The 12,189-nt window shown below is 39.6% G+C and overlaps 1 protein-coding gene across 1 annotated transcript in view; it reads left to right on the top strand.

Annotated features, from left to right (window-relative positions):
- Positions 1-12,189, top strand: part of MACF1 (microtubule actin crosslinking factor 1) — a 297,622-nt gene that overhangs the window by 181,451 nt on the left and 103,982 nt on the right. The window contains 1 exon segment of the mRNA XM_039850987.1: positions 1-136. Within this exon segment, the coding sequence (XP_039706921.1) occupies positions 1-136 (136 nt within the window).

Raw genomic sequence — 12,189 nt, 5'->3', positions numbered from 1 at the left:
GCTCTCAGAAAAAGAGAAGGAACAGATATCTGAGCAATTGAATGCCCTGAATAAGGCTTACCATGATCTTTGTGACGGTTCCGCAAACCAGCTTCAGCAGCTTCAGAGCCAGTTGGCCCAGCAGACAGAGCAAAAGGTACTTGTAGTTTTACTCTCCAAATGTTGGGAGGGTACCTTTGAATGGTATGAAAACAGCTTTGCTGATTGAGAGTCATGATCACTAGCTTTCCATGAGCAGTGTGACTTAATTTTTAACCTCACCATAGCAGCCATTTGTCTTGTGTTTCTTTTCTGGGGTTCCATGATGTGTTGGTCAGTCAAAAGTACTAGAAGGCACTTACGGCTAACCCTTTTGACCTGGTTTACTGTTTTTGTTGTCTACCATTTTGTGGCAGACTGCAGTTGAGGAGAAAATAAATTTTATATCTGAATACAGAGCAATAAGAATATTCCTTTGTGGTATTGTCACTCAAAAGTTGATAGCCAAGAGTTCTAAATATTGGGAAGTAAAGGCCATGAACCTTTTCCCCTATACTTTTTTTCATATCTACTAAATAAATGAGAAGCGTTCATTTACAAAGCAAACTGATAGATTAGCTGCACTGACTGAGACGCTGGTTCCCCTTATCCATAGTCATCCTATCATGTGACATCTTTACCAGCTCCCACTCATGTTCATTTCCTGGACCATATGAAAGTGTTAAGTTCCTGCTGGTTGTCCTAAGTTCTTCTTGGATACTTGTGTGTATATGTAAACCTACCATATTATATACATGTGTCTCTGGGATATATATGTGTGTTTGCCTGCTTATTTCCTATGTTGTGAAGCAATGGCCAACCTATGTGGGGCAAGCCAAAATTAAAGCTCGTGTGGTAACCAAATTTGGTATAGATGATGCTCAAAATGATATTCAGACAAAATATGCTTTGACTCTGGTCCATGGATATGAAATTTGTGCAGCAGGAGCTAGAGTTGAAAAGATCACAAGACAGAACCAGCTATGTTTTATTTGAGAGTAGATTTCCAAAAGGAATGTGCTGGTTTAGCATTCTCTATGTAAGGTGGCCCACTTTTAATGGCTTGTTGCTTCACCATATAAGGGATTATGTGAAAAGTTTTAACAATTGCTTGCTGAGAACATTCAGTTCTCATTTTGAAAGTTTAAAAAAGGGGAGGAAAAAAAAAGAAAGACAAGCTGCTGAGCACCACTACATTGAGCATGATGTGTCCCTGTTACCGTGTGTGTGTTTCATGTGAAGTATTGTTCTGATTAACTGACATCCTTGCTTACAAGTTTCACTAACCCTTTGGAGTTTAAGCACAAATGCACAAAGGGAAAAGAGGACGACCTGTTTGGGGTTCTTTATTGCAAAAACAAAACAAAAACAGTCGCATGCTGGACGCTAACACCAAGCTTACACTGTGTGTGCGATACGGCTGAGCTGCTCCATAAGGCTCTGTCTCTTATCTGCCCAAGGCGTATCCTGCAACTCTGGTAAGTAAAAGCCTTTTATGTTTTCTTTTCTCCTCTCCCTCTGTCTTTTTTTGCTTGTTTAGGTCAGAATGCCCATGTTTGGTGGGACTGAAATGGTCTTCTCTGGATTATGTCCCAGCTCAGTGCTTCCTGTGTAGTCTTTTCTCTTTGGCTAGACTCCAGGCCTTTCTTCAATATCAGAATTCCGAAACTTCATGAATCTCACAGAAGAAATTAAAAATTTACAAAAGAATTATCTACTTCCGAATAGTCTTTACATGAATTTTGTCAAAATTGTTTTTCATATATCTCGAAGAGTCATATGGCAATGCAATTTTTCTTTCGGTCTCAATAGACTAGATACCTAGTAGATTCACGTAACATACATTCACCTTATACAAGTTAAACTCGACATTCTGGGTCAGAAAACAAGGGCGAGATGGGGAATGACACGTGTTTTAAATAATATGGACAATTTGTCAGTCGTTCCATTATTTGAACAAATCTAGCGAGATGGAGAAGTGAACAAAATCTGTTCCTTCATTTGCTATCCATTTGGCATCTCTTAGAGTGTGCTATTAATCAAGCTTGAAATCTTCAGTGCACGTTTCTAAAATCTGGGGGAAATAAGTTAATGAGGTTAAGGATTTCTTTACTATTTATCAATCTGTTTATTCTTCAAGCGTTTATTGAATTGCTGGTACTGCTCGTAGACACTGAACAGGCAAAGTACCTGCTCTTACGGCACTTTCCACTGAGACAGAAGTAAAATGCATTATTTAAGAGGCAGGGAAGTGATTGACAATTGCTTCAATAAGATCCTCCATGGATAAGTCAAAGAGTTAAATAAGGATCAGAAATTAATACTGACCAAAGACAGACAGATGAAACCATATGAGAAGATTAAGGTAATGAATGTGAACAACAGTTAGAAAGTTTGAGAGTAGTAAAAGTGATGAAGTGTTGTAAGTGGTAAAACACGTGAATGATTTAATTTCTGAATGCCATTATTTTGTGATAAAAGGCTTCAGAATAAGAATTCTTTATGAGCTGTTTTTTAGATTTTTTTTGCAAGGCTAGATAAACTATGTATAAGGTATGCCTTATTCACTCACCTCAGTAATTATTCACTTACACAATTCTTGTGTAAGATGGTGACTCCACTGTCCTTATCCTTCATGTTCTTCTGGAGCTGACGGGAAAGGCAGAAGAACAGCCCAAGATTTAGAGTCAGACCTTGGTTTGATTTTGGAGCGCACTAGTTTCGTGACCTTCGGCAAGTTACCTAACTTCTCTGTGCCTCATTTTCTTATCTGCAAACCAAAAATTAAAATAATTGCTTTCCTAGGATTTCTGTGAGGGTTAAATATCAAGAAATAAACTCAATAAACATTTTAAGTGCTCAGTAAATCTATTAAGTGCTCAATCATGGTGGTTACTACCCATTCTAGCCTAGACCAGAAGAAAAGTTATTAGTGGTTCCACAGGCAAGGGTCCTCAGTCTGTTCCTTCCTTGACTTGCTACTTCCAATTCCCAGGACTAATTTAACTTGGAGTCGTTGCCTTAGCAGATGCTAGCATTGGCCACTGAGAGTATAACTACCCCAGCTGCTAAACAGCTGCTTGAGTAACATACACAGGCATTTACTGAGATACACATCTGTTGTGTGGCTGTCAAGCTGCTTAGATATCTCTTAATCCTGTGGACCAGTCCTGAACTCATCAGCAGGGAAGTACTGCTTCAAGAGTCTTCTGCATGGGTTGCAGCACTTTGAAATTGCTATATAAAGATGAATTCTCACTTTTGGGACCTGGTATGTGTCTGTAAGAACTTTTGTTGTGATTTAGTCTTAAAGATAGCTTTCCTCTCATTGCTTGCTACTTTGTAGAGCTGATCACTTTGATATGCTTAATGCTACCATCCCTTAAGTAATCTGTGAACTTCTGGCCATGTTAGACATTCTGCAATTTAGAAAACTTCTTTTTTAGTATTAACACTGCCAGGCTTCAGAGTATTCCCTTCCTGTTAGGGCTCATCCCAGGCTGAGTTTTTCTTATTGTCAGAGTTTGATAGATTATAGTTCTTTGAATGACTCCTTTCAACAACTGTGCTTCTCTGATTTTGTTTTCTTTTTCATTTTTTCTTTCAGGGTTGCAAAGCAGTTGCTGGGGTGATTGACCTAGGCACAGTGGAGATATTTCCCATCTTCAGAGCCATGGAAAAGGGCCTCATTGACCAAGACACAGGCCTTGTGCTCCTGGAATCCCAGGTTATCATGTCTGGTCTTATTGCCCCTGAGACCAATGAAAAGCTCTCTTTGGAGGAGGGCCTAGCCAGAAACCTCATTAATCCTCAGATGTTCCAGCAACTCCAGAAGCTACAAGATACTCTGTCCTTAATAAGCAGGCTTACTGAGAGCAAAGGCCCTCTTTCTGTAGTGGAAGCAATTGAGAAGAAAATAATCAATGAGAGAATTGGACTGAAAATCTTAGAAGTTCACCTGGCAACCGGAGGTTTCAGTCTCCCCTCTAATGAGAACTGTATTAACCTAGAGGAGGCTTTTCAACAAGGCCTCATTTCTGAATGGCTTCACTCAGTGTTAGAGTCTCACCTGAGATCATCCAAGGATTTGATAGACCCCAACACAGCTGAGAAAATCGGTTTGCTGGATCTGATGCAGAGATGTATTGTCCACCAAGAATCAGGGCAGAAATTGCTACCTGTCAAGCAATTGGCAGGGGGAATGGTGAGCTTGAAATCAGGCCGGAAGGTTAGCATTTTCCGTGCAGTTCAGGAAGGGCTAATAGATAGGCAGGTCACTGTCCGGCTGCTGGAAGCTCAGCTTTTTGCTGGTGGCATAGTAGATCCGAGAACAGGACATAGACTTACAGTGGAAGAGGCTGTAAGACATAATTTGATTGACCAAGATATGGCTTGTGCCATTCTCATAAGGCAGCTTCAGACAGGAGGCATCATAGACACTGTCACTGGGCATAGGCTGACAGTAGATGAAGCAGTGAGCAATGATCTGGTAGCTGCTAAGATTGCTCTTGTAATTCTGGAGTCCCTTTGGTCATTCATGGGGTTGCTGTGGCCTGAATCTGGCGAGATCCTCCCAATTACAGATGCCCTGGAACAAGGTATTGTGTCTACTGAACTAGCTCATAAAATCCTTAGTGGCCGACAGCATATTAAAGCTCTGTTTCTACCAGCAACCACAGAGATTTGTTCCTGGAAAAAAGCAATAGAAAATGGTGTATTGGACAAAGATCTTGCCAATAACTTAAAATCAATTTGCATACCTGATGTGATGCCCCACATGCAATTAACAGATTCTTCAGAACGAAGCAAATTAAACATTAATCCTGGAGTATCAGGTCTGTCATGCAGCAAGGGCCAAACTGAGAGCATGGCAAACCAAAACGAGAAGCTGTTGTTTCAACTGATGACTCACAGCTATATTAATGTGCAGAATGGACAGAGGCTGCTCTTGCTAGACAGTGAACTGATAGAGACACTAACAGCAAAAGGCGAACATCAAATAAGTCCTCCAGAAGTGTTTGGAATTAGGCATCAGAGACTAGAAACTCCTGAGGAATTAAAAGAATCAGTGAATGTGAAACCCACAGAAACTTTCTGTGAGAGGCTGACTGTGAAGCCATGTGAGCTCCAGTTCTCTTCTCAGAACAAAGAATATCCTGATCAGGCAAATTGCACTGAAGCAGAAGGCCAAAAGACCATTATAGAAACAGAAGTTTCCTTTGTAGACAACCCTGAAAAGGACCTTGCAGGGAAACAAATAGTGAGAAATCCAAATGTTGATACTTTGAAAGTCAAAGATAAAGTTAAATCAGAGTTAAAAAGGCAGTCGTTAGGTACCAAAAAGGAAGTCTTGACAGAAGTGTCTACCAGAGAAAATGTCAGCAGAGGATTTCTCCTTACAGTACCCCCTGAGGAAGAAGACGTGACCTTGGTGGTAGACAGTGATCCTTTTTCTGTTGAAATACCAAAGGAAGAATGGAAGACTCTCAGAAAGACTTCCTTTATGTGTCAGGAAGAACAAGCAAACACACTTGAAATTGAACATATTCCAGGTGAAAGTGGAAGACCACTCATGAAACCCCAAAGCAAAAAGTCAAAATTTCAGGTAGAGAAAACTCTAGATTTAGAATCGGAACTAAAGTCTGAAAATGACATGAATGTTTATTCTCTGGACAAAAAGAAAGCCTTAAATAAAACACTTCCAGGTAGCAATGACCATAAACAAAGTCCAGAAGGAGAAAACATTGCAGGTGGTAGTCTGATGATGTTAGAAAAGACAGATGAGGCAGGTAATGATGGTGAAATTTCCCCGTCATGCAGTCATCCTTCAGATTTGCTTGAGGAAGCTACCTTAAATATATTATCTGCACAATTACTAGATGGTGGTATCTTTCATGAACACACGGGTCAACGGCTCTTACTGAATGAAGCAATAGCCCAAGGCATTGTGCCCAGTCACACTGCTGTGAAACTCATGGGAAAGCTGAACATGTTTCGGGGCTTCTTTGACTCTCAGACCTGTGAGTCTTTGACGACCGAAGAAGTCATCAATGAAGGGCTGATGGATGAGAAATTATTACATAACGTCCTCATGGCAGACAAAGCTATAAGTGGTGTCTTAGACCCCCGTACGCAAACACTCTGCTCTGTGAAGGAAGCAGTTGCAGCTGGACTTCTTGACACACAAACAGCCACCAGAATTTTAGAGGGGCAGGTGGTAACTGGTGGAATCGTTGACCTGAAACGAGGCAAAAAGGTTTCGGTGACTTTGGCCTCAAATCTTAGCTTGGTGGACAGTGCTAACCAGACAGAGCTTATAAATTTGGAGAAAGCTTCCAAAGGCAGAGGTGCTGAAAAAACAGTTAGGGAGAGATTAATTAGCTTACAAATGGAAACAACTGGAATTATGGACCCTGATAATAAGGCCCCTTTAACAGTTATGCAGTCCATTGACAGAGGACTTTTGGAGAGAGAGGAGGCCATTCAGTTGTTGACAAAGCAGGTAGTAGATGGAGGTATCATTCACCATGTATCTGGGATGAGACTTTCTGTTGATAATGCCTTTGAACATGGCATCATTGATGAAGATTTAGCCAAGCAACTACAAAAAGTTGAGAACTTAAGCCACCATCAGTTTTTTCATCCTGAAACAAAGGAAATGATTTCCCTTCCTGAAGCTATAAAATTAGATCTTGTTGCCCCAGACTTGAAAAGAGAAATCCAAGAAATTCAGGCATCAACCGGAGGCTTCATGGATCTCATTTCTTGCCAGAGATTGACCTTGGCAGAAGCTAAAAATGAAGGACTGTTAACTAATAAAGCAATATTGTCTTCAGGAATGATGCATGGGATTGTAGATCCTGAGAATTACAGAATTGTTCCCTATTCAGAATTAGTAAAGAAATGTAAGATTGATATTGAATCTGGACAGAGATATCTAGAAGTAATTCCCTTCTCAGACATTAAAGATGGAATTAGTGACAAAGTACTTACATTGTCTCAAGCAACTCAGCTTGGAAAGGTAGACTTTACATCTACACTGAAGGTTCTGGAAGCTCAAGCAAATACTGGGGGAATCATAGACATTGCCACGGGACGAAGACTGACATTGGCATCAGCTTTGGAACAGAAATTAGTGGATGAAAACATGGTCAGAATTATTGCATCTCATCAGGTATTAAATGGAGGAATTGTTGACATATTTAATGACCAAAGAGTGACTTTAAAGGAAGCTGTTGAGAAAAGATTTATTAGCCCCGAACTGGCAACTTTGATCCAAGTAGATACTTTAGAATCCAGTGATCATGAGACTCAGATTGAAAAGCAAAGTGGAATCGAAGTATATGAATTAAAGAAGGAACTTCTAAGAAAGGAAATGTTAACTGCTTGTAATCAGACTGCTGAAATGAGTTGTAGCATAGGAGAAAGTGAGAAATTATTTCAAATCAAAAGTCAATCTGTACAAGAAAATGTTAAAACGAGAGTTTCTGATGGGGAACAGGCAAAAAAGAGCAGAAAAATTTCATTCAATGAATTGCAGTGCAAGGATCAGGATAAGAGGAGAGCTTTACCAGATGCTAAAGATCGTGATTGTAAAGGTAACATGGAAAAAGATACAAATGAAGTACAGGAAAAAATATTACCAGAAATAGAAATTATTTCCCATATGAAACAGTCTGCATCAGGTTTAGCTCCTAAAGAAATAAGAGAAAACCCAGGAGAAATTATACCAGAAGCACAAGAATCAAATTGTGAAACTTCAGGCAAAATGCAGAAAGCAGTGAACACCAAGGAGAAAAGGAAGACAGAGAAGAAGGAGATGATTGTAGAAGAAAATGTTAAAACATGTAAACTATCAGTTCTTTCGAAAGAAAAGTCAAATCAAGAAACTGCCATTCAAGATGATGGTGACTCCAGTATAAAGAGTCAGTCAGTGGAAATAACCGTAAGTGAAAAAGGGAAAGAAACTGATAGAGAGCTGGGATTTTCTATTATTTGTAAAGCTGAAGACTCTTCTTCCCCAATGGTACCCAAAGAAATTTCTGTAAGAAATCAAGATGCTTTACCATTTTTCAACTCTAATCAGGTCAGTGAAGGAAAAGTCAATTTAAGCCTCTCCTTGACTTTAAAACCAGAAGAAAACTTATCTCAAACTACTACTGGTGGGGCCCAGAGTGAATCATTCTCGTCTATGGCCCCAAGACCTAAAGGACTGCACTACCAGGAATCAGTTGGAAAAGCCCAAGTTGCAAATACATCCCGAATTTCCAAAACAGACAAGTCTTTCCAAGGAACCACCAGACAGGAGACCAACTATTATAAAGATTCCTGTGCTACTTCTAAGAGTAAGGAAACCAAAGATGTGATTTGCTCATCTAATGAATATCAAGAAAAATCATACCAAGAAGTACCTTTTGACTCAACAAAAGGTCTTAAATCGGAAATTACAGTTTCTAGAGTAGACCCAGAAGAAGTCAATTATCTGGAACTCTCAGAGAGAAAGGACCTCCATAATCAGAATGGCAAAAGTGATAGTGAACTTTGTGGAATTCTTGAGTCTAAAATAGTAGCAACTCAGGAAATAACTGGAGAGAAGTTTCTAGAAATGTCAGGATCCCCTGAAGGTGTAGTGACTCAGGGAGTTCCTAGAGTCTTGGCGTTCCCGCTTCCAGAGAAATTGTTCAAAGATGTGTCTCAAAAAGAGAGTACAGGGCAGCCGGATGCCACCATTAGTCCCACTGTACCAGAGACTAGTGAGGAAAGGACAAAGCCCCTCATATACCCTACAATAAAGATGGATGAGAAGACACCACAAGAAAAGCTTAGAGAAAGCCCTGGCAGTGAACAAACTCCCTTCGTGACTGCACCCAGGGAAAAGGGAAATGAAAGTGTAAACCCAGAGCCCTTCAGAGCAACTAAAGTAAGTTTCCCAGTAGTGTGTTGTGTTGTACATGTTTTTTTGTTATGTCTTGTTTTTTAAAAATAACTAATTTAATGCTAAAACTCTTGACTGGATACTGAGTTTACATATATAATTATATGCATACATACATTTCAGAGCACTAGATGATTCTCTAAGGTGCAACTTAATTTACCATTATCTGTTTTTAACACAGTTGTTGGAAAATTAGGCAATGGCTCTGAATGTCTTTCTGAAATTTGCAAGGGTTTTAAGTTAAAAACTAACACTGGAGCTAACTTGAAATACTGGGGTGATGCTACCTGAAGTCAGTCAGAATAGCTTCTGGAAATTTTGCTAAAGTGATAATTATGAGCTTTTGCTCCCCGAAGAAGTTAATAAAATCAGTCTTTTTCTATTGATTTGAGAAGACATAGACAAAGTAGCATGTGATTTCATCTCACCCTAAGTGTAGTAAAAATTTCTATTTGTCTTTCAATAAGACCCAGCCTGCTTTGAAAAGCAAACTTAAAGGAGAATGTCAGGTCTGAATGCGTTTTGTTTTTTGTTTTTTGTTTTCCTCTACAGAATGTATTTAACCGGCAACTCTGTCTAGAACACGATGAGAAGCTGGTATCCTACCTGTCTCTATTACGAGACATTGAAATGAGAACCAAACAAATTCAACCTCTGGAGCGAAGCCTGACAGAGCTACAGGATCGGCTGTGTCAGGCCAAGGTAGGTTTCCAGACACTTCCTCCAGACCCACCAGCTTGGAGGAAATAGAGACTGTTCAGGAAGAAAAATACATTAAAAAACACCACCATTTAAAGTCTACTCTAGAAACTGTAATTTCCGATTTAAGAGCTTTTGTTGAGTCAAAAGGTACTTCTTGGTATGATTAAAAAAGTGTAAGTGGAAATCTGTGAAGAACACCAGGAAATACTGGTTTCAAAGAAACTACAGCAGAAGAGGCTCACTGGAGTAGTCAGCAGTATTAACTACAGTAGGGAGACTGAGTACAATGAGAACTAAAAGAGGGAGTAATGCCTGAAGGTCACTAGTGATCTTGGTAAGAACTGTTTCAGTGGGGTGGTAGAATAGAAACTAGGTTACAGTGGGAATAAATGGGAGGTTGGAAGGTGGGGACAAATAATGTAAATCATTCTTTCCAGAAGTTTGGTGGTGCAGGCAGGGAACGAGGTAGGACACTAGCTAAAGGAGATGGACTGAAAGATGATTGTTTTGATTATATTTTTGAGCTGAGGAGGAAGAACCAGTAGAAAAGGAGAACTTGAAGTTAGAGGAGAGAGAAAGCGATGACTGATGAAGTGAGGCTTCTGATGACATAGAATTAGACGGCCTTGACAAGGGAGGAAGAAGAGCTCTTTTATTGGAACTGGAAATTAAGAATTGTCACAGATTTGGAGTCACAGTGAGGGCAGAGATTGTAGAGTTTACCAGTTCTCTCAATAGCAAGAGTATGGCCTTGGGTAGAGTGGCTAAAGGAAGTCCCCTCTCAACTGCTGAAGGCTCTAGAGAAAGATGCCAAGTACAGATACTGCTGAGGACGATGATGCCCAAAAGATATACGTAGCTTTTCCACGGCTTATTTCCGGTATCTCAGCTGAGGACCACAATATTGTAGACGATCTGAGTGGGAAAGCTGGCTTGGGATATTTTTATATTCTTTGATTCTGCCCCCTTGGAATTAGGAGTGAGAGTTCTCCTTTTGATTGACTTATTTTGCATAACGTGATATAGGCAGTAACAGTCTTGGAGAGGCAACAAGTTGTAGTGGAAGGGTAATTGCACTGAGTCAGAAAATCTGAATCAAGTTCTGGCTCTGTTGCTTACAATGTGAGTGAGGTGACCTCAGCCCCCTAAAAAATTATATTTAAGTGCTGAAGGCATCTCTTCTGTAAATTCAGAACTATAATACCTACTCTGCTTACCTCAAGGATTAGTGATTGTGAGAACCAAATAAACTAATGAACATATATAAAAACATTTTAGTAGCCCTGAAGCCTATAGGTAAGAAAAAAATGTGTTCGCAGCCAATTTTTCGATGGCAAGATTTTAGTCTTGATTTTGGAGGTAATGCCACTTTATCCCCTCAGGTGTTAGACAAGGAGCTAGAGGAGCTATCTACCTTGGTGAATCAGGAGTTGGAGTGTGTGAATCAGATTATCATCAGCCAGCCTCAGGAAGTCCCCTCTCAACTGCTGAAGGCTCTAGAGAAAGACGCCAAGAATCTTCAAAAGTCTCTTAGCTCTGTGAGTAACACCTGGAATTCCAGACTACTCCACCTCCAGAATGCTGTGGAAGTAAAAAAGGTAGCTTCTTGTTTTTATCCACAAAGTCTTTGCAGGATTGGAGATTTTTATAATCTAATTTGCCATTTATTTCTTAGATGAGAGTGTTAAATCAGCATGAACAACTAGAAGGCAAACTTCAAGATCTGAGAGCCTGGGTTGGCAATACCAGTCTTATTCTGAACAAGGAGTATAACAGCAAAACAGATGCTGACAGCCTGAATCAGTGTCTCCAACAGTATGAGGTAAACTCTACCCATTCTTAAGCATGTTTTATTTGTCCTTTGAGTTATGTGAACTTTATTTTCCAGCTAGGGAAACCAGTATCTGTACTTATCTTCCTTAGAAAGTCTGATTTTCTATTTCAGAAATAGTCTGCTATGTTTAGTTTTTTAGGTTATCATACCCCTGAGAGCTTTAGAGATTATGATTATTTTTTCTTTCAGCTATTCTCTGAGAGAGTCTACAGAATGGATTATTATTGTCAACTTTATCTCCTCTTTATAACTGAGCATCTAGTATCTGTCTTTTGTTTCTGTTTTGCCCAAAATCTAATTCTATGCACATATACCAATTTCAGGAGAATTTTTGACCAATGATCTAGTTCATAGCTTGGCAAACTTTTTTTGTAGAGGGTCAGAGAGTAAATATTTTAGGCCTTGCAGGTCATACTCAAATGATCCATTTCTGTAGCAAGCTATCAGTTCTGCCATTGAAACATGAAAGTAACCATAGACGCATAAAGGAATGGTTGTGGATATGTTACCATAAAACTTTATTTACAAAAGTAAGTGACAGGCAGATTTGAGTTCGGCGGCCGTAGATTGCCAATCCATGATCTAGGAAGATGCTTTTTTCTGTTAAGCCCCAAATTAATTGATTCTTTTTATGTCAGTGAGAGAAAGGTAAGATTCTGAGATACATATGAGCAGTAGGGTTTTCCTCCACAACATTGTT

This window comes from Pteropus medius, unplaced genomic scaffold, assembly GCF_902729225.1.
Source record: "Pteropus medius unplaced genomic scaffold, Ma_sr-lr_union100, whole genome shotgun sequence".
Taxonomy (NCBI): Eukaryota; Metazoa; Chordata; class Mammalia; order Chiroptera; family Pteropodidae; genus Pteropus; species Pteropus medius.
The sequence above is the reverse complement of the archived record's forward strand: the minus strand, read 5'-3'. Positions and strand labels throughout refer to the sequence as shown.